General features: G+C 32.5%; 1 protein-coding gene across 7 annotated transcripts in view; it reads right to left on the bottom strand.

Moving 5' to 3' along the window:
- Positions 1-24,307, bottom strand: part of ZNF280D (zinc finger protein 280D) — a 235,065-nt gene that overhangs the window by 22,176 nt on the left and 188,582 nt on the right. For 5 of the 7 annotated variants that reach the window (XM_039865503.1, XM_039865505.1, XM_039865504.1 and 2 more), the window contains 5 exons: positions 23,068-23,375; positions 22,463-22,603; positions 15,893-15,955; positions 12,529-12,647; positions 12,340-12,376 (listed from right to left, as the gene is read on the bottom strand). In XM_039865503.1, the coding sequence (XP_039721437.1) occupies positions 12,340-12,376; positions 12,529-12,647; positions 15,893-15,955; positions 22,463-22,603; positions 23,068-23,375 (668 nt within the window). Of the gene's footprint in view, positions 1-11,151; positions 11,734-11,763; positions 12,207-12,339; positions 12,377-12,528; positions 12,648-15,892; positions 15,956-22,462; positions 22,604-23,067; positions 23,376-24,307 lie in introns of those variants that run through there. The other 2 variants (XM_039865507.1, XM_039865508.1) reach the window with 2 other exon arrangements.

The following is a 24,307-nucleotide window of genomic DNA, read 5'->3' as shown; positions in this document are numbered from 1 at the left end:
GCTTTAACTATATTGGTATTGTTTAAGGAACAGAATTGTAATCACCAGTGAAAACATTTAGAAAAACAAGTCTAAAAAAAAATTAGCAAAGCACACTATATAAAATTTCAGAGTTATATATTCATCACTAAAATATACGCTACATTTTTATAAATATGAAAGCAAACTTTAAGATTAAAAAATTATAATACACAATGACTACTATATCATTAACCCTTTTGGAAAAGAAAAAAATGTTCTTACCTGTAATTCTTATTCATTAAAGATACCTGCTGAAATAGCCATCATTTGAGATATTCAATTGCTTGGCAGAAGACAGTGAAATTTGCTAAGCTCAAAGTTCTGAGCTAATGACCTGTCATTAGATAAACTTTTCGCCTGTGAATGTTGCAATAATTTTTTATAGAAAAACATAGTATAGCATTTAAAACAAACACTATTTAAGATTTCAGTGTTAAAGAGAACAGGACTGACTGGTGATCAATTTCAACAACAAATCATTAGAGATCAAGATTGTCCACAAATAATTTTTTTTCTGTATTTAAACCTGCTGAAATAGATCCTTCTGGTATATTTCTCGAGGACAATCCTTTCCCTCTAAAGTTTACATTCACACTGCAACATGTCCCTACTTACATTTTTCTACAGGTCAGATGACCAATTCAAGACTACATGTAATACCTAAACCACTCCAGGCAAAGGGCAACTTCTACCATTTTACATCATTTCAAAGACAGAAATGCTATAATCTCTAAAGGCAAGCCATTTTTATCTTTTATAATTCTCCATGTTAGAAAATTCCTTATATTTAACAAATATCTTATGCAAAAGTTTAAACCCATGAACTCAGTCTTTGAAAATAAAACTAGGCTTTTGAAACAACTTAAAAAGCCACATTCTTTCTTTCCAATAACATTTAAAAGCCAAAAATTTCAATGCTTGTTTTGAAAATGTAATCTTCAATTTAAGAATACTTGTAAGAATACTAAAAAACCTGGAAAGAGATTGTACAACAAGCCAGTAGTAAAATCATCCAGTTCTCAACACTCTCCACTTAGACATTCAGGATTAAATTTAAGATACTAATTATCATACTAATAATAGCAAAATATTTAGTGCACCATTTCTAATTATTTGTTCTGAGAAGTGTTAATAGGTATTATGTATGGAAAGGGTAACTGAGCTAAACATTTATTGGGTTGCACATACATCAGGTACCATGCTAAGAGCTGCATCCAAAGTTACGACACAGTCCCTCCTTTCAAGAAGTTCACTGTCAAGGAAACACACATTGAAGCAAATGTTTACAGTATTGTGCAAAGTGTTTAGAAAAGAGACATCGAATGACTCAGTGGCTGTATAAACCACTAAGCCACTATGAAGGTGAAAGAGGCAAGGAAGCAGTGAAGACACTATAGTGAACTTGGTTTGAGTCAAGAGTCAGCAAAGCAGGGGAAGGGGATTCAAAGCAGAGGAAAGGCAAAGAAGTATAAAACAAGATGGCAATGATATGATACCAAGTTGTCTCATATGACTGGTATGTAGGGAACAAAAAAGAATAACTTAAAGATGCAACTAAAGAGATAGCAAAGGACACTTCGGGAAAAATCTTCATTTCTAGGTTAAAGTGTTTATGCTAAGAACTTTATTCTAAGGCTAATGGGAAAGTATGATCAGATTTGTGCATCAGAAAGAGAAAGGCAATATTAGAGGAGGATAAGCTCTAGTAAGGGAGTCCACATAAGAGACAGTTAATGACTTGTCTCAAGTAAAGCAGTAGCACTGTCAAGGAGAAGAGGAAGTTTAGGCAGATGATAAAATATATAGTAGAATATAAGTACCAACTGGATAAATGTATATGAGGAGAACAAATAAGACCTCACCTCCCCCCCAAAAAATGTCTACCTTGAGTAGCAAGGGAACGGCAATGCCATTAACTAAGAAAGGGATTTACGAGGAGAGAAAAAGCATATTTTGCAGGAAAAATGAATTCGGTTTTGGACATACTGATTTTGTGTGCCTTTAGAATATTCATATGGGAATAGTTACCACTCAGACCTGCTCAGTCTTGTATATCTCATCCTTAGGCCCAATGCCAACTTGAATATAGATAACCCCAAAATCATCATCTAGAGCATGACTCCTCCATTTTTATTATAATTTATTATTTTTCAATCAGTAATTCAATTCAGAACTATCATAGTGCGTATTAGATTAGACCTCTAAATTCCAAGAGATTATCTAATTTTCTCTATCTTGTAGATGCTAAAGTAATAAACACACTAAGCAACAGGACCAAGATTACAGTTCTACTTCAAATTTCCAATGTACTTCTTCATAGCTAGTTCTTCTGTGAATCACGCTCCCTAATAGTCATGTCAGGAGAAGTAAAAAAGCTTAACTGATTTCTCTGCCTCTAGATGTTTTCTACTCTAAAATATGCTAAGTATCATTGCCAAATTAACCTTACTAACAGACCAATTTATGCCATTGTTTACTGAAATGTTCTATTACCCATATATCATAGTAATACTGTTATAAGATTGGAAGGCTAGGTTCTGGTCTCAGTAGTATAATTTTGTCAGTTGCTGCCTATCCTTCATTAAAAACAGAGGGTCTTCACACTGAAGCTCAGTCCCATTTAGTTCCTCAGCCACTTATAAACAAAACAGGAATTACACTTGGAATCACAAGTACAACCAGAGAAGGAATATAGTACTTTTAGTCTGTGAAGACAGACTTCCATAATTTAAATTAAGGCTCTTCACTTAACAGCTATGTGACCTTGGTAAACTACTTATCCGTGCCTCAGTTGTTTCATCCATAAAATTGGCACAATAACAGTGCATACCTCATTCATTAGTTTGTGAGAATTAAATGGGTTGCTAAAACACTTAGAAAAGTGTATGGCACATTGTACATGCTCAATAAATGTTAGCTACTGATTGTCATGGGTAGAGCTAGGAATTACTCTTACTGTCTAGAACTTATTTTCAATGTTTTGAGATTTTTTTTCTGCTATACTTCCCCCCACCCTCAAACACAATACATTAGACATTTATTTTCATTGCTGGTCTACTTCTGTTAGGACAAGCTCTACTTGCTCTAGTATAAAATGATCTACCCATTTCTGAACACCTGGGCATGATTTGATCGATTATAGTTACTTTTGCCATAAATATCTTTGTCATTGACATGTCTGCCGTAAGATTTTTGGGCAAACATTTTGCTGCATGACTAACTGGCCATGAGGCAATTTTGCTGTAAAAAAATAAAATAAAATCAACTTATACTCATCAGGAATCATATAACCATTTCTTTTTTGGAGAGAGCATGATAAATTTGGTAAAGATGGCATTGGATAACAAGCTGTTGTGTCTAAATTAACTGAAGAATCAGTAATTAATGCCATTGAAGATTGTGAATTACTACTGCCTCTTTTATGCTAAAGTAATAAACCCATTAAGCCATACCTTGGTGAACTTTTAGTTTTAACAGGTGGAAAGAATGACTTGTTCACTGAGGGATTTACAAACTGATAATGTTACCATTTTCTAGTATAGTATGCAATCTGGCTTGACGCACTCTTATTTTACACTTCCATTAAGTTTTATCACCGTATTTTCTATCAAGTCAATATATGTAATTGTTATCATATACTATTTTAAGACCGCCCTATCATCTACTCCTCATGTATAGACGATTTGAGGGCTAATATTTATATAATATAAAAATGGGAGTATTGCATCAATGGAGAAATGAAACCAGTCAACTAGTTGAAACCAAACAAACAACTGTCAACTAGTTCTTTTATCTTTTATATGGCACAACTGCCTTAAAGTCAATTAGTTATGCAAAAATTCTTGCGACAAACATGTCTATGGCAAAGACATTTATGGTGAAAATGCCAGATATACATTTGGTCATCTAAAATTAGGGAAGATGGAGCAAAATAAATCATTATAGATAGAAGAACTCAGTGAAGATAGAGAAAAGGAATCAAGGAAACAAAATATTTGTCTACAAAAATGTGAAGCAAAAAGTCAGGCAGAAGACTTTAAAGCCAGACTAAGGCTCTATTTTATTTAAAATTTTGAATTGAATTAAGCCCTGGATACTTATTTATACTCTTCAAGCAACTACCAGGACCAGGAGACTGAAAAAAATGGTAATAACCTCAGAATTACTAATAGAAATTGGTACAGTTTGTCCTAAGTGAAGGACTACACTAATTATTTATTCTTCCATTTCACCGGGTCTCCCAAGGGTTTTTGCTTACCAGATATCAAAGGCAGATAGATGTCCAAACTGCCAGAAACCAGCATGTTTTGACACACAGATCTTACCTACTAATTTTCAGTTACATACCAGAGGCAAATATGTTGCATCCACTTTGCAAAGGAAAAATGATTTTACAGTTGCTAAAGATTTACTTACATAATGTAATATATACATGGTGTTGGCAGTTTAACTGATTATGAAATCAGTTTACTGTGTGGCCTTATGAAGATGTGGATTAGATGTCTACATTTCTGACTGCCTTATTCTGTAATTACCTTGGGGGCATGAGCTATGTCTTATCAAAGTTTCTCTTTCCAGCACTTGACACAGAGTCTTGCACACAGAGAGTAGAGAATTAATGTTCAGTGTCAGTGAATAAATAGAAAGGCTATCTATATCAGACTATGAAAGAGCCATGTAGTTACTACTGGTGATAAGTATAAAACCCAGTAGCCATTCTGAAATACTAGAGAGAAACTCAGTTCCAAGGAAAGTCATTTTTCCATTTCATTTCTTCCTAGTACTCTTTAAATTAGGGGAATTTAATAAACTATAATACATATAAATTTTTATCTGTAAATATATTTTACATCTCTTTTAAATCTTCAAAACAATAATACAAATATTATTTTCAATCTCATTTCACAGATGAAGAAGTTGAAGTAACCTGACCATAAAATGAGTGAGAAGAGAGTCTTGAAATCTGATATTTTGACTTCAGTGTCCTTCCATTGTACTTTGCTTAGAACAAACCTGGAACTCAGAGAGAACTAAGTCAACTTTTGAAATCATTTTCAAACTGTGGCTTTCAGGACATTTGATTCAATCAATAAAATAGACAACTCGTTAAGTAGCCTAGGTTTCCAAGCTCAAGTTACCGGGGATTTACAACTGATGTTTATGCTCTGAAGATAGGCTAGAGGGAAATACCTTTCTATTCTTAAATTTTTGTTAAGAAAATGAACCTTCAAAACTTATAACTTAATTTTTATTCTATATTATAATTAATCTATTCAGGTACATATACTGAAGAAGATAGAGGAAGGGGAAAATATAGTTAAGGGAGAAACAGATAGAAAAGAGCAATTCCATTACTGAACTACGATCTCTCTTAACTTCTGAGAAAAGCAGATTTTAAAAAATCAATTCAAAGGTCTTTAAAAAAACCAGCTACTTTACTATTGTTAACTAGAACAATTATACATTTTCATAAACTTAGCATTGGATAAGTAGCCAAGATTAATAGAAATGAATGCATGGCAATAAAAAGTTTTCTTTAAAGAAGGAATTCTGTAACCTCAAAAGGAATGTTTTCCTCCTAAACAGAGAGGAATACGAACTAGTTTTCAACAAGGGTGTTCATTCATAGTCATTAGATATGAAAAGTCAGAACATACAATTCTGACATTAGAGAACTACACGAGATGAAATTGAAGCACTGCAATAATATGGCATCCATCCAGCAGTTTAGAAGAATGTATTGCAAAACCTGTGAACCATAAGCCAAAATTACAAATAACCACAGTGCAGTAGACTGTCACTAAAACTCTCAGTGATGAGAGGATTCCACTGATATGTAATACCCAGGATCTCCAGTAATCAGGAATAGCAGTAATAATAGTAGTAACAGCAATAACAGCTGGAGCAGCAGCAGGAACAGTAACAGTAGTAGCATTAGCAACAGCAGAAGCAGCTGGAGCAGCAATGATGACAAAAAAAAAAGCATGCATTCATTGAGTGACTACTTCTTGTCAGGCTTGTCAAAAAGTTTTGTCAGTGTTAAGTGATTTTAGTTAATTATTTACATAATCCTAATTATTTAACTAATGTTATTTAAATTAATAATTTAATTTCCATTATCTCTATTTCTTACAGCCACTCTGCAAGGAAATATTACATAACTTTCACTGATGAGGAAGATGAGGCTCAGCAAGGTTAAGTAATTTTCTCAAGGCTATAGAGCTGGTTGGACATACAACTAGGATTTAAACCTGACTGCTTTATTTCAAAGGAGCATTCCTTTCAAACACCATACTTCACACAATGATATGGATAAAGATATTTTTCAGTGGAGAGGATTAAAAAAATGTTTTAACCTATTAAATATAGATTCCTATATTTCAGGAAATGATATAGAAATGGATATACACTGTAGCCTCTCCAATTTTTTAGATGAGAATAAGCTCTTCCATGTGGTCAAAAATGAAACAATTACAGTAAGGCTGCAGGTCTTCAAAATCAGAGAGGTGGACTGAAAGTATTAAATGAACCACAATATGATCAATATAAGGCAGTATAATTTAGGGAAAAATACTATTTATACTATTTATGAAAAACAGTTACGACTAAAATGAACCTAGGCGCAGTCACAGACATTCCCTAAAAATTTAGGTTTAGTGAGCTTTAGATATCAGAAATCTAATGGTATGACTAAGAATGTGACTCAAAAATAACTCTAAAGAAAGATATACTGGATTAGTTAAGGAAAGTTTACACAAATGACCTGTAAATGACCTGTAAAAGTGATATGAGAAGGTTAGAATGAAAAATAGGCTGAAGATTAGAGTAATTCTATGTGAACAAAATACAGGCAGAAATAAAATCATGAATAGTAGTAATATAATAATAGTGACGATGATAACTTTAACACTTGTATAGTGCTTCCTACATGCCAATCATTTATATATATATATATATATATATATATATATATATATATATATATATATAGTACTTATATATACACTAACTCATTTAATTCCCTCAATATCTTATGAGTAGGTACTGTTGTTATATGCATTTTACAAATAAGGAATGGGACAAAGAAGTCTGATAATCTATACAAAATCACACACATCTAGTAAAAAGCAGGGCAGAACTCCAAACTAGGCAATGAACTTTGGAGCTTATGCTCTTTAACCACTATACTACATTATCCCTTTAAGGGTCTGACAGGGTTTAATGTGGAGTTGGGTATCAAAACTTCTGATCTTAATCAAGGAAGATCACCTGATGATGTTCAAGCAGGAAACAAGACATTACATAATAAGAAATTCCTTAACATATAATAAAGGCTAGAGATACAAACAGTCTCAAGAAAAGTAGCTAAGTGGATTGATATCCTAAGCATAAAGAGTTACAGAGGGAATCCAGAAATAATTATGAGATGCATAAGCTTCTTAGTATGAAATCATGTAACCATACCTCCTAACAAAAATTTCCCTTGCTGCAGAGGCAGAATAAGCTAAAAACCAGTCTGCCCCTATAATGTATTTCTTAGATGTATTTCTTATTATAAACATAATAATGAGATTTTTTTCTTGATAAGATTTCTATAAAATTTTTACTTTTATACTTATAAAAAGATAAAAATGATACATTGCTAGCATGAAGTTAGTTCTAAATTTCACCTTACAAATAATCCATAAACATGAAGAAAATCTCTAAGAGTCCAACTGATTGCCAACACCCTACACAACTGCTTTTTATTTCCCAATTCAAAAATCTAAAGAATGATTACTCTAGATCAGCATTCTACACACTACGGAAGTTAATGTCAAGAAGTTAGTAAGTAATGAAGGAAAAAAACTCCAACATCAAATAAATATTCTCTTAGATATTCACAGGCCAAAAAAATCCCATATTAAAGAAACTATTCAACTTTAACTTGCATTTCCTAAATTTATTTGGCCATGGAAACTTTTATCCCCCAGACAATTTATAAATTATGGACGTTATTTCTACAGCAGAGTTTAGGAAACACTGACCTAGTTACCTCTTTTATAGAAATTTAAGAGAATTGCTTTTATGAGTATATGTAGAGAGTTAAACGAGCTGAAAAATAATATGAACAATTTAATCTTTTCAAGGTCAAAAAGACTCCTTATTTCTGCAACTGGGGATAAGGATATGTGGCATTCTGAATTTATCTTCCCAAAAGAACAAATTATGACATGAGGTATAACCAATATTGAATAACAGAATCTCAGAACTTCAGAATAAGCATTCACATTTACAATCAGAGAATCAAGGCTCCCAGGACACCACTACTCACTTGGTTTTCCTCTCACATCACTGGCCATTCTTTTTGTTTCCTTTGCCAATTCCTCCTTGTCTCCCTAATCTTTTATTGTTAGACTTACTAGAGCTCAGTCAGTAGACCTGCCTTTTCTCTGTTTCAACTGTATCCCCTGGTGATCTTATACAGTTCCATGACTTTATTTTTCCAGGATTTTTCATCTTGGGACAATCATATATTCACACGCAGTTTTAAGAACTCATGTAGAGTGATTCCATGTACCCTTGTCCAGTTTCCCCAATATTATTTTACAAAATTATAGTACAACATCATAACCAGGATACTGACAGTGATTCAATATACCAATCTAATTCAGATTTCCCCAGTTTTACTTCTATTCATTACCATGGCATTTTAAAATGTTAAATGATATTTACAGCTTAGAACATTCCCCTAAACTCATACAGGTAAATAACAGTGACTCCACTGGATATCTAATAGGTATCTCAAACTAAAACATGTCACAAATCAAAGTCCTTCTCTTTCCCCCCAAATCTATTCCTCTTAGTCTTTCCCATCTCAGTTAATATCAATGTCATTTTTCCAGTTACTCATACAAATAACTGTGGAATCATCCTTAACACTTTCTTTCTCTCACACTCCACATCTAAATCATCAACAAACTCAAAAAATATAACCAAAATCAAAGCTTGTTATCACCTACACTGCTAGCAACTTAGCCCAAGCCCCCACCATCTCCTACTCAGATTACTACAACTGCCCCCTAACTATTCTTCCTGATTCTGTCCTTGGTCTTCCACAGTTATTCTCAAGGCAGCACCTACGGTAATACATAAATTCTTCTGTATTTGTTTTTTTTGTTGTTGTCGATTATGATTTTTACTGAGGTATAAAACACAAAAATCTTTAATGGCTTCTTGTCTCAGAGGAAAAGCCAAATGCTTTACAATGGTCTATAAGTCATATATAACATGGCCCACATTACTTTGCAGGCCTCATCTCCTCCCTCTTGCTCACTCAAGTGCAGCCAAACTAGTCTCCTTGCAGTTCCTCCTTCAGGTCTTTACTCAAATATCATCTCTCAGCGAGGCCTTTCCTGACCACCAAATTTTAAATGGCAGCCTACAAACTCTCTCACCCCATACTCCTTATCTTCCTTGTCTAACTTCATTTTTCTCCATAATATTGACCACCACTGAACATACTATGTCTTTTATTTACTTTTTATTCTCTCTTTCACCACTACAACATAAGCTTCAGGAGGACAGAGATTTCAGGCAATTTTTCTAGCTCCTAAAACAGTGCCAGGCACAAAGAACATGCTCAAGAAATACCCACAGAATAAATAAATGAAGCCAGCTGGTCTAATAAAATGTGACAAAACAGAATAAGAATCCTTGTCCCTGCAATTTAGGAGTCATTTTTTTTCTGAGAATGGTGATGGACTCAAACTGACCCAATCTCACATTTTATTCAGTGGTAACCAAAAGCACACATGCATAAAATGGCAATTTCTGATCAGGTGAATAAATTATTTAGAATAACTTAATTGGATTCAAGCTAAAACTCACTGGCACCAAATTAAACTTCAACTAAAGTCCCATGGAAGAACACAAAATAGTACTCCTACACTGTTATTATCAAGAATGTAGTTTATCCTATTTTTGAACTATAATCAAACTAGAACAAATATCTGTAAACACAAAAAGAACTTATGTTAACAATGAAAAGATGCTGTTTCTGGGCAAAATTTAAAAATATTTTTTTTAATTGTGTAGAAAGGTGAATGACAAAACTTTCCTACAGACAGAGAAGACAGATAAACACTAGTATATCACCAAGTCCACCTACAAGCCACTTTGAGAGCTTTTGGAAAATCATTAATTTACAGTAGAAATTAGTTTGGAAGTTTAAAACTATTGTATTAACTTTTTTTAATTATTAATTACGGGAAACATATTACATAATAAGTAGTCATCTAAACTGGCTTTGAATCTGTTTCAAAGTAAAAGAGTTCTAATTTTAGAGTAAAAAACACAACTGAGTCATACTTTCAGAATCTGCCTATCCTTATGGCAACTAAGATCACAAAAAGCGTTTTGCTCGTCTTCAATTCAAAGAATTGGTATAGTATAAGTCGTGACCTTTCACTTGAGCTACAGGAAAAAATGTAAGATGCACTAAGTATAGTTTTTAGTCAGCAGGTCAAATAATAAGGCTTCCTTAAAACATTAAAGCAATGTGTACCTATTTATATGATAAAACCTATAGCTTTCATATAAAATGATTTATTAGTAAATAATTCCTGAGGCACTTAAACTATACAATTTTTAATTAAGAAAACAGCATCAAAACTGCTTAGTAGATCCATATGCAACATAACTAAAATTTAAAAATGTCAAATTTAAAAAATATACATGTATATGTGAAAAAAATATATATGAAACAGTGCATTATTGGCCCCCATAATATTTAATGTTATCTTTACCCAAAAGCAACTATATTAATGGCTAAATAGATGTTAGCTGTACAAATATGTAACTTTAAAACTTGTTTTAAGGTCTACAATATGAGGTTTATTTTTACCTTAGAACTCACAATTATTAAGATAATGTTAATAATAATAATCTTCAAATAAGTCAGAGGCTATCATAATGTCTAATGGTCTGAACAACAGCCAAATTAAAAAGCTGTAAGTAGGCGGTGACAGGAAATCTGTAGAGAATTCTAGGGAATCTCGAGTCTTAACAAAACAAAGCAAACACTAAACAACATTTTTAAAGAAAAGAATATAAAAATAGACATAAAATCAATAAATCTGGAGAACATAAAACTATCAAAATTAAATTAATTTATTAAAAATAAAAAATGTGAGAATTAGTATTGTTGAAAACTAGAGTTAGTATTGGGAAATATATTTTCAATAACTGCATGGAACATAATTGTAGAGATCTGTTGTTCCAAGGACATGAAAATAAACATGGTTTCCTAACAACCAGAGTTTTCATATTCCTTGGATTATATTCATGCTAGAGGAAGATTAAAGGGCAGCAGCCAAATGACTAAACTTCAACTTAGATGTTGATGCACTGATCTGATGGCCTTTTCTTGGCCAGAAGTGACCCGCAAGCTTAAGATCAAGAGCCAAAGTCTCCTGTGGAAATTTGTGCTCAGTTTGGTGGGCTTTGAGACCATCTCTGGCTAAATTAGCATGAACCTTATGGGAGGCCAGCCATGAAGTAAGGGAGTCTCCCCAAGATCTGATTTCTTGACCACAACCTAGAGCAGGTCCTACAGTCAAATTATTCATATTCCTTGGAAAGAGAGAACAGGCATCAGTTGTGTCCATCGAAGGGGGACACTGTCCAGGTGTACCCTGGACATTTTTTGAAATCTCTGGGCTGCTTCTGCATCTGAAAAATAAGAAAAATAGCACAATGACAGACAACGAATGAGGAAAAAGACAATCATCGGGCCTAAACACTTAAGACTTATAAGAAATTAAGAAAGCAGACAAAACAGACAAAAAGACAAACAGCCATGTCATTTGGAATGTATTATTCTGAAGGCAAGTACAGCAGAGAAAAACACAAATTATTTTAAGCAAAGTAAGAAATGACTATAGCAACAAAAGTTATTTTGGAGAGAGCCAACTGGAAAAAACAACATGTTAAGATATGTCAACCTGACACAAAGATAAGGTGGAATAAGAATCTAGTCCCATTTGAAGCTGAAAAAAGCTGAATAATGAGAGCTAGTGTCATGAACTTGGCTGCTTAACTGCCTTGTGTAAGAAAACATCTCAGAACTTTGAACTTAGGAAATTCCAACTTGTCTTGCACCAGGTCACGAGCTCCAAAGAGCAGGAACCTATTTCAACAAGCAGCTTTAAAAAAAACAAAAACAAAAACAAAAACAAAATACTTTAATATTTTTCATTTCTATTAATGATACATTTTAAAATACAATAGTGCTAAAATCCATCAAAGTAAAATTCATTGAATAAAAGTTAAACTTACTCAGAAAGATGCTCAGAAGTTGGGATACAAACAGAAACTGAAATTAGAAGAAAAGTTTTATATTTAAAATAGCATATGAAATACGATGAGTGAGAATTATGATTTCATAAAGAGCCCGTATTGTGGCTCACCAAAAATACTGAAATAAATATCAAAAATCCAAAGTAACACAATTATAAATACACGTACCTTTCTCTACTACAACTTGGCAAGTATGAGTTTCGTGTTGACTTAAGTGTGTAGCCATATTATCTAAGCCAGTAACATCAGCTAGGAAATCACAGTTAAGGCACACCAAAGTAATGCCCCTATTTAAAAAAAAAAAAAGAGCAAATAGCAAAAAAGAAAAAGGTTTTTTATCTTTTATAAAAATCCATACAAGTTCAATGATTATTTCCCATAATTTGCTTTTTGTCATAATTGTCTCTCCCATTTTTTGTCATATAAACTCGGTATAATGGAAATGATTCTCTAGAAAATGGCACAGCCATATGCAAATTATATTATCATTAATTTACAGAAACTATTTTTCTTTATAAACTTTTACCTCTCAAATTAGTTGCTAAAAGCTAGGAGTTAAGAGACCTACAGCCTAGTCCTGGCTCCACGAACAACTTGTGTCACTTCAACAAGCCACAATCTACATGTGCCTCTGCCCATCTACAATGCAATGGTATAGTGTACATTCACTCAATGTATATTTACTAAGGTTGTCTTTATACATATTGTACTACTGTACTGTGAAAATAAATGAAAATACAGTCTGTGCTCTAACAAAGATTACAATCTAGTGTAATTATTTAGGTGAGGAAAGAATTAGAAGAGAAATGTGAAGGCTTTAAATATGGATCATGTTGTAGCTGCCATCATGTATGTACTATGTGTTAAAGATTTTTCCATATATTATTTCATTTGACTCTCATTGCAATCATCTAAGGCTGGTATTATTCTCATTTAACATTGAATTAATTAAAGTAGTTAATTCAGTATTGGAGTCCAAAGCTTGAGTTGCTCAGCATCCCAGCACTGTGAACTAGCTAACTTGCTGGGGCCCTAAACTACTTCTTTCCTTAATAAAACTCCACTGAGTGTTACAGTTCTTAAATGAAATATGTAAAGATTATAAATTTTCAAAAAGGCTGGGAAACAATTCCCATAGCATCTATATTTTTTATTAAATTCAGGAATAGTTTTTATACTCATTATATCAAACTATGAAGCACTTGCTATTCAAAATATTTAAACATAACTGGCATATTATAGTACGTGACCACTGGCCTAAGATTCTAGTAAAAAATGTTTAAACTTTTGATTTTTAGTTGAAAGGTATTTTAAAATATTATTAAGCCTGCAAAAGTATGTAAATGTTTCAGAGAACTAAGAAAGCCACCTTATGTTTATCATAAGAGTTAAGAACTTGGGAGTGTGTTGGGTCAAGCATCTGAAGTGCCGTTTAAAAAAATAATAATAAATTAAATGTATAAATGTTAAGTTAAAGGAACTTGAATTGTAAATAAGACTATTTAAAAAAATTTAGTCTGTTCAACTTAATGAACTTTAATTAAGGCTCTCTTGAAAATGATTATTAAAAGGTACTTGATTTCTAAATGGAATATCTTTAAGTTAAATTTAAAAGCTTAAGGAAAGGTAAGATTTAAATACTAAACTTTAATGACTAATTAACTATAGTCTTCTCTATTAACAAACTATCCTCGCAAACACTAAAAGTGTTCTCAATGGTAAGTAGTAGCTAAATGCCTCTTTCACTGGGTATCGAAATTATATTGTAATTATTTACATTCACCCATATCTCCCACCCAATAAACTATACATTCCCTGAAGGTTGGTTGCAAGACTTCATCACTTTCATCTTTATAGAGGCGTAATAAATAGCTAAAGAATGATTATTCCATTCCAATAAGAGTAATTATAAAAATTACTGTTCTATATAAGTAGGTTACAGTCCATTCACAGAAACTGACCAATTATCAATTTGATACCTACTCAAGTTCAGAAAAAAAGAATCCCAGCTTCTAAAAATGATAGTTACTTAAAAACCGAACACACAACTAAGTTTGACATCAGTGAGGTAAAAATTAAACTAAATTCTCATCTTTTGAATGCAGTAAAACTCCTGTCATTCTTATAAAAATTTTCATAAGAAAATTTCATAAAGGCAACATCTAATATGGCTTAGTCTATTCCTTGAATTCAGTAAATGTTTTAAAATTAGTACTAAAATACTTTTCAAACTAAATCAATTTTTTTCTCTCTGTGAGCTACTGGTCCAACATCATAGATGGGTCCTGCTCTCTACATAAGTAATTTTCAACATACACTTTAATTTATTCAAAAAATAATTACTGAGTGCCCACTATGTGCCAGGCACTAATCAATGCCTTGCACTGACAAAAATCAAAACCACATTCATTCTAGTAAGAGGACACAGAAAATAAACAAAAAACATAAAGTACATAGTATATAAGATGATGAAAAATGATCTAGAGAAAAATGAAGTAAACAAAAAAGATAAGGAGTGCTGGGATGAAGTACAGGGCAGAGATACATTTAAAATTTTTGTTCTCATTTTATGATGCAAATGAATGAAGATTTCATCTTGACACCACTTGACACCACTTAAACAAATTTAGCAAGAGAATATAGGCTAATCATACCTCTAGTCTAATAATATGAATGGAACTTTGTCATATTTAGCAGCAATCACTGAGATTTCCAAATCTCAGTGGACATCTCAAGAGCAGGTTAAAAAAAGTTACAACAAACCCCGATAACATACTACTTCAAACCCACTAGGGTAGCTATAACCAAAAAGAGATAATGACAAATGTAGGCGAAGATGTGGAGAAACTGGAACCTTCCTATACTGCTGGTGGGAATGTACAAAAGTGGAGGTACTTTGTACAACAGTCTGCCTCAAAGGCTCAACAGTTACCATATAACCCAGTAATTCCTACCTCAGATATATACTAGAGAGAAATTAAAAGCCATGTCCAGACAAAAACTCGTACACAAAAGTTTATAGCAGTATTATTTATAATGGCTTCAAAGTTAAAATAACCTAAATGGATAAACAAACTATCGTATATCCATACAATGGAATACTTATTCAGCAATAAAAAATAAAGTACTGATATATGCTACAACACAGATGAACACTGAAAACATGCGAAATGGAAGAAGCCAATCAATCACAAAGGATAACATATTGTATCATTCCATTTATATGAAATGTCCAGAATAGGCGAATTTATACAGACAGACAGAAGATTAGTGGTTACTTAGGGATAGGGGAGCTGGAAGGAAATGGAATGACCATAATGAGTACAGAGTTCTTTCTGGACTGATTAAAATGTAATAAAATTAATTGTGGTGATGCCTGTACAACTCTGTAAATATACTAAAAATATTAATTGTAAAATTTAAATATGAAGTTGCATGGTATATGCACTGTAGCTCAATAAAGATGTTATATAAAAAATTTAAGTCATACAATTTTTCAATAGAAAAAATTAAAAAAAAATCAACTAGTTACCTGAGATCTTCTGAATGCTTCTTAAAAATACAAAATCTTTTACTTGGACGGTTACTGTGAAAGCTGGAGAGACAAAAAAAGATTTTATGAATTTTATTCTAAAGTAGTCATATTAATTTATAGCTATATTCACATCTGTAATTAAGTTTCTAGTTTTGAGTAAGAGGCCATGATATAAATAATAAAATATTTGTTATCCTTGCATTAATTCAACATTCTATCTTATATTCTATTTTATCTATTTATTTTCTGATGACACAAACTTTAAGTATATTCTTATATGATCAGTCATACAATTTATAATTTATCAGTCATAAAATTCATCATTACACAAAAAGGTAAATATTCAAGTTTTAAAAAAAGTAAAGCACAAATTAATTTTTTTCTGTTAAGAACTGAAAACAATTAAAAATTTTTGCTAATAACATTTTGCTATAGTATGGTTATCGATAATAATCATTATTCTTAAAAAATCATTTTTCTAATTCTAACATGCTTATGTCAGGGAAGGGAGATAGAATCCAAATGATCCTGGAAGTAAACAGTATTCAAGCTAAACACTACTGTTTGCCATTTGTAAAATCAGAGAGTACTTTGCAATTACTAGTAGAGATTTTTAAAAAAACAAATTAAAGCAGAACTCATGAGCTAAAACAATGCTTCCCCACAACATACAACAGAACAGAAAACCACTAACAAAACTTTAACACCAATAATATCTTTTATATACCCTTTTAAATCTAGTAAGGAAAGCTTCCCTATACTAACTAGAAAGACAGGATTACTTTAAAATAATATTAATAAAAGTGGAGTCACAGACTAAATGTCAGCATCACCTGAGAGCTCATTAATCTTTGGCAGTGGGGCCCAGCAATGTGTTTTAATAAGCTTTTCAGTAATTCTTATGCAAACTAAAAGTTGAGAAGCAGTAGTCCTAACTTGCACTAACAGATCCAAAGTAGCTAACTATCCAGGTCAATGGTCACTCTTGGATACAAGGTAACTATCACCAGCAGGCATGTATCTATGAGAAAAGAAATATTCTGACTAGCTATGATCCCCAGATAATATCCTCTGAAGATTTCTAATAGCCATTTCTTCAATCTGGGATACTATTATAGAGTTTACAAATTCAAGACAACATCACAAAAATAAATAAATGGGGTTTGTTTTTTTTTAGAAAAAAATATTATGGTGTTAGGAAATGTTGAAATTATATGCAAAAATTTCTCAGAGGAATGAGTCCAAAATTTTATCTGATTGCCAAGGAATGTGAACCAAAATAAGTTATTAAAAAACAACAACGATATCTTCTTTCTCCTCAAACAAACTATTTTGGTTTACTTATTTATTTGGTAAGAGAAGAAAAAAACTTGTAAGGCTTTAATGATGTCTTCCATTTCTATCTATAACTTGTACCTTATTAAAATATTGGCTTTTTAAAATTTTTAGTTGTCTGAATACAGCTTTAAGTTCCCTATCTATAAAAAAAAACATACTGCCTTTTTATTTGTATTTAATACACAAATTCTACACTTACAGTTTTTTGTATTATAGGAATGAAAAAGTGGATCTCTAGGCTAACAAAATAAAAAAAGTTACCCTCTTCCAATTAGATCTACATAATGTTAATAACAATACAGAAATAAATTTAAGAGGCAAAAAATATTGAGATTTTTTATTATAATACAGTAAATACATAATGTTAAAATCTAGATTTTAAAAACTCACCACTTGTTATATGACTACATAATTATCAAAACTCATTAAGCTAGCTAGTCTCTAAAAATAGGTGAATTTCATTGTGTCCATACAAACTGTACTTTGATAAGACTGGAGGGAAAAAAATTTCCTTTGACTAAATTTTCTTAATTCAGTATAAGTAATAACTTTATTCCCAAAGAAACATGAAAGGAACAATTTCTTAAACATCCAATAATATCGATGGTATGCCTACTATTTAAAATACTAGACTGTAGGTTAATGATACAATAGGAAAAAGGCAAATTGCCATAGAGTTCGAGGTAGGTGAGGTTAGGGTGAGTCAAACAGCAGCTGGCACAGAATAAATGCCCAACAATATTTGTTAAACAAGTGAATACATATTCATAAATAATTACCATAGGATAAACATCAATAGTAATACATAACAAGTTTTGTGGTTTCCAGTAGTTGGAGTACAAGCCACCTACTAATTAGTTCTTTTCAGTTAAGAAAGTCCCTAACTGCCTTGCTCCACGCAAAGCAATGAGCAAGACAGAGAGGAATTTTCAAGAAAATAAGAGTTGAAGAAAATGAAAAAGTAGTTAGGAATTAGATATTGAAAGGTCTTATATTCTTCAAAGTCTGAACATTATCCTATTACTGTTAAGAAGGCAAAGGATTTTAGGCCAAAAAAAAATGACCTGACCAGATAGGCCTACTCTAACAACAGAAAGAAGGGTTGGAAAAAGGGAGGTGGATGGGGACTGTAGACAGGAAACCAGCTTTGATGCTATCACAATAATCCAACTGCACTTCTGTGACTATTAGTGCCAATAAATCTACATAAAATATATAATAAACTCAAGCATATCTTATAAAAGTTCAATACTATGCCTTACTCACTGTATAGGAATGAATTGTTATACCAGCTTCCTTTTTTCTCGGAAAATTTAAAATCATCCTTAAAAGCCTAAGTGAAACATCATTTATAGAACGAACACCTTTCCTTATTTCTTCTTTAAAGAAATTGTTCTTATCTACTTTGTGCTTTCATAGTCATTTGCTTATCACATTAAGCTAGGTAAATATATCTCTCCTACTAAATTGTGAAAAATAAAAGAAAACTTTAGCCACATTACCTAATACTGAAAACTTAGAAAAAATAATAGTTACAATGACTTGAATACCTCAGAAGTGCAAATCATGTTATAAAGCACTTTAAAGTACATTTTCTTTAATAATCACAATAACTTTCTTTTCAAGAAAAGGAAACTGCGTGTCAGGTTAAGTAACCACTTAAAAATTACATGTTTAATGATGCTCTTCTTTGAAAGTCTTATTCCAAAAATGCTCCAACTGCATCAAGATTTTTGAATACCTTCCAGATTTTATTTAGAACCTTTTATAATTACAACAAATAATGACTATCACTTGTTGTTTGTAATGCAGTAGGTAACATGGTGAATACAAAGAGCCCCTTTTTCTTAAAAGAGATATATACACAGAAATATAATAAAGGCAGAACAGATAAATGATACACAACTCAAAGTGAGGAATGATCCCTGTGAGTGGTGGTGGTGATCAGACCCTGCAAAGAAGGTAAACTGACAGAAAGGACAGAGGCATTCCAGGGACCAAGAAAGAATAAACAAAAGCCACTGTCAAAAATGAGTACAGAAAGAAACTTTACTCTGGAGAAGAATAGTCAATTTATGGGGATGGGAGTCTTCATAGAATGGATTGGGGCACATATGAGAACAGAGGGAAAAAGACCAATTGAGAGAACAGAGGTGATATGAGATAGGGATTAAAAGCACTCATCTTCTGGAGAAAATGAAACTTCTGTATATAGAAAACTCAAGCTTATAACAAGAATCCAAACTGGGCAGAGGTGTTGGTGGGCCATTTGATGAGAGATACCAAAGGCAGTGAGTGAGGCAAAGGTAGCGAAAAGGGGACTTACCAAACCCTAAGAGTGAAAGTGGAAGCTTCCAGTTTTATATGAAGTTATCAATGAGTAATACCTTCATATTTGTGATGACAATAAAATGCAGGGTTGGGGCTCACTGGGAATTGGGAAAAGTGTATAGACAGAGTCAGGCTAACTGGAAACATTTTGATATAGAATGGATTTGGAGGTTCTATAGGACAGGTGGAAAGCCTATGAAAAATAGGAGAGAGAAGGGTGAAATGACTCTTGGTTTAAGAAAACACAAAATATTTTCCAGTTTGATCCCCTATAAATTAAGGGAAGAATTAAAGGCCCATTTTGGGTAGTCACGTATTTGTCACACAGTAAGAGATACTCCACACAGAAGTATACTGGGGGAAGGAATACCTGAGGCCTGATTTAGAGGAAGTGTAATACAGATGTAGACCACTGCAGTAGTTGAGAAGCAGAGTGGCAGAATGCAGAAGGTGGAATATCAGGGGCCATGATGCACAGTGGCAGATCAAGCAAAGTTCATGAGCTTAAAAAACTTGGGGCAGTGAATTATTTCCACCTGATGTTCCACTGTCACACAAATGATGCCCTGGAAGAGTATTTGAGTGGTGGTGGTGTGAATTCTGCAGATTATAATGTTCGGCACCTTTTTAGAGACCAGTGAGTCAACAGTAAAAATATCTATAAAATAATTAGAAATACAGAGTTGAATCTCAGGAAAATTAAGGAACAGTGGTTAAGTTAATAAGAAAGGAAATGTAAAGAGGTAAGAAGCTGAAGGAAGAAAAAGCAATGAAATAGAGGAGTGGCCAGAAAAGGAAGACAGTGGTAATAGTTTAACAGAAGCTGAGGAGAATAGTTTCAAAAATGAGTGACAACAATGTCAAAAACTCTGAAGTCATGGAGTAGTAAGAATTTTAAAAAGTGAATAAATAAATGTGGTAATAAGTACATGACAGATAAAAATGGGCAGGGTTAGTTGGGAGGTAGAGATAATACTCAAATTTAAGGAGAAAGAAATAAACAAGCTAGTAATACTTTTGTTTGTTTGTTTATTTGTTTTAAGTAAAACGGTAAGAGAAAGACAAGAAATAAGCAAAGTAGGCAGTAGGAACAAATCTCTCTCATCTTAAAAAAGAAAAAATACCTGAAAATGTTTGTAAGCAAAAAGTACCTGGTTGAAAGAAGAGATGAAGAAGCAAAATAACTGAAGAAGGTTGTGGAAGAACTAGAGGAGATAAGGGGCAGGGTTATCTCTGAAGCAGAACATCACTGATTTCTGAGATCAATGTCTGGATGAAGGTAGCAGGAAAAAAACCTGATGTTGAAAAGACTGATTAAAAGGATGACCTCCAACTGAGTAATTAGTAGGCCAGGTTAACAACTAACAGACTACAATAAAATCTTTAGCATCCGAAAAAGGTTTAAAAAGACATTATACGTAAAAATAAAGAAGTGTATAAAAAGATAGGACCCCATTAAAGTTAAAGATCATGAAGTCAGAGTTAGAGTTGATTGAATCAAGTGCCTTTGGTAGTCTAGGGTTGAGCATAAAGTTCAGAAGAGGAAGGCATTCAAGTTTCATCTTAGCCTTTGTGTCAGGTGAGCATGTCTAAAGGTGTAAAGGATTCTAGAACAAGAACAAAGCGGCAATCACAACAAATGACCCTGAGGGTGAAGTTGAAAATAAAGTTAGATGGCTGCTGGACTTTGGAAAAAGGAGTCAAAGCCCTTGAAAGTGATAGAGTAACAGGAATTCAAAAGAAATAAACAGTGTACATGATGAGAACGCTACATGGTAAGAAAGGGGGTACAATACATTAAAATTTGATGTGAAATGCTGGCGCTAAAGAAGACAAGGTATCACGAGGTCAGGCTAATCATCAAGGCGGGGAAGAACTGTCAGAGCGGTGCCGAAGCCATCAAGAAAGGTAGAAGAATCCTTGAAAAGAGTAGCTGATGGTGACAAGAAAGTAACATAGAGGTCATGTTATGATCTATAAGAAAATCACTTTTATAAGTTAAACTTTAATTCTAATTTAAAAAAATGAAATCTCACTTAGAAATATCAACTAAACTGGTTTATATCTGAACAATTTTTGACTATTTTAAAAAAATATAAAACACACCCTGAAGGATGACCCCTACTATTGAGATAGAAACGAAAGTAATATGGGCTATAGAGGCTTTCTCTGCATAAATACTAGGTATTCAAATAATCTAAGTGGAATGAATTAGTGAAAAAAATTCCAACAATGGCATCATGACAAGAATACTCTCACATTTCACTGACTGAATACAAGGATTGATGGCTTCAGAAAGAGGGAGAGGGAGAGGGAGAGGGAGAGGGAGAGAGAGAGGAGAGGAGAGGAGAGGAGAGAGGAGAGGAGAGGAGAGAGAGAGAGAGAGAGAGAGAGAGAGAGAGAGAGAGGGCAGAGGGAGAGGGAGAGGAGAGGGGAGAGGGAGAGGGGAGAGGGAGGAGGGAGGGAGACATCTAATAAAGTTCCTAGCATCTTTGAAAATCTGGAGTCTCTCAAAGTGACTGCTTTGAAGAGAATAACACTCATGAGGTTATATGTATTTGTCTGGTAAATATATTTAAAACATTTATATTTTTTATCTTTGAAAATAACCATTTTTGAAAATCCTATAGGGAAAAAAATTCTCATAGAATATCTGTTTCCCTAATAAACCTATCTTAGTTTCATTATTCTAAATATTCTCACAATTTTAGTTATAGTAATTTTATGAGTTACTATGCTAGAAAATAGTACCAGGCATTATCCTAGAAGTATCCTATTACTAGACGTTTTTAGTTCCTTAAAGAGAAAAACTGGCTTCTAATAGTATAACTGTTTTCAAAAACCAAACTTGCTGAATCATAATTTAATTGCTAACTATAGATGTTTAACTCATCTTACCTCATCATATGATTTACATAAGCTTTGCTACAACTAGTGTTGTATCTGCAAGAACTGCAATGAACATATGTAGGAAAGTGGTTTGCAAAATCTTTTACTTCAGAACAACACTCAATGCACTTGTGAACTCCCCGACGATACCTTATGGAAATAAAAAGAAATTGTTAAAAATATATTTTAAAACAAAAATAACATGGGAAATATTAATTTTATATTAATTAAAGCCAAGTTGTTTAAATGAACATTTTAACACAGACTTATAATTTGAAAATCTGCTACGGAACAACAGCTAGATTAAGTGTAAACTATTTAACATCGGTTAATACTTGTCAGTGGAATAAAAGGGATTAAATTAACCAATTCGACATCACAAGATATAAGCAAAACATATAATACCAGTATAACAGATGAATATTACAGAAAAAACATAGTAATTAAGTATTGTTCAACAGTTGTAAAAAATACCTTTTTATTATTTGCTTGGCCTTTATGCCACAAGTGATACCAAATGTATTAGAGTTATGTAACAGGGTATATTTATATTAAAGTTTTTCCTTTTATATTTAAGATTAAATTAGTATTGTATATCAGGAATAAAAGATTACCTTAAGTTCCTCAATGCTGTATTGACTTTACTTTTTTTATTGCTACTAGCCAAAGTGTTTTGTTTTTTTTGCATATTAGAGACTTTTGATTTGAATTTAGATTTACTTCCATTAGGCTTACTTGCATTAGGTTTACTTGCATTGGATTTAGTTGTATTAGGTTTACTTGTGTTAGATTTTGTGGGATTTTTAGCAGTTATATTTTTTGTCCTTGGAGGTGAGAGCTGAAGGGTAGAAGTGTTTGCACTAATGGAAGGAGTAGTTGAAGATCCTGATTGAAGAGGTCCAACTGAAGCTCGAATAGTAACCTACAAAAATGAAGATAATATTTACTTTAGAAAATTAATCCTTGCATTAGTATTAAAATATCACTGTGTAACAAAAAGTTAAACATCAGGTAGTTTGAAAAGTGTTAAGTATAAACTATAATCAGATAAGTCTTTCATTTATTTTAAATGTTTAAATGAAATTAAATTTGATATTTATATACTTGTAATAGTACATTTTTTATTGATATCAGTTATATGTTAAGTTATTAATGGATAATTAGGAGTTAATGCAAATTATATGAATATTAAAAGAACACATATCATATCTATTTTTATGCTCTAACTAAAAAAATTCACACACACAGAGGTCAAAATTTAAATCTCATAGCTAGAAAGGCCTGCATAACCCTTTACTCTGCATTACCCACAGTAAATGTGACTTCCTCTTTCCAGGGGCTCATTGGGCAGAATTTATGTTTACAAACGTTATGGGAGGGGTTATATCAAGTCAATATATTCATGGAGTTTACTAATATTTAGAATTTCCTGAAAGAGAACTAATATAAAGCTTATAACTTAGCATTCAGAAATTATATTAATTAATTGACAATGGAAAACATAATATCCATCATTTGACTATTCTCCATCTAGGTGTATCAGGAACAGCCTATGAGAAGTCCTATGTAAACATGTGCTTTGGTATCATACAAAAGCATTGGACTAGGAATCAATGACTTGAGGTTAAATCTCATACTACCCCTTCCTAGCCATGTGGCCTTGAATAATAACTTATCCTCTCTAAGCTTCTTTACCTATAGTATGGTACAATACCGGCCTTGCCTACCTCACCAGATGGCTGTATGAATTAAATAACAGAATCTATGAAAATGCATACCAAAAGCCTAATTCTAAGTAAAGTGCTACAGAACATTTAGTATCATTATTATTAATATTATTATTGCTATTATCAT

This window comes from Pteropus medius, unplaced genomic scaffold (assembly GCF_902729225.1).
Source record: "Pteropus medius unplaced genomic scaffold, Ma_sr-lr_union100, whole genome shotgun sequence".
NCBI lineage: Eukaryota > Metazoa > Chordata > Mammalia > Chiroptera > Pteropodidae > Pteropus > Pteropus medius.
The sequence above is the reverse complement of the archived record's forward strand: the minus strand, read 5'-3'. Positions and strand labels throughout refer to the sequence as shown.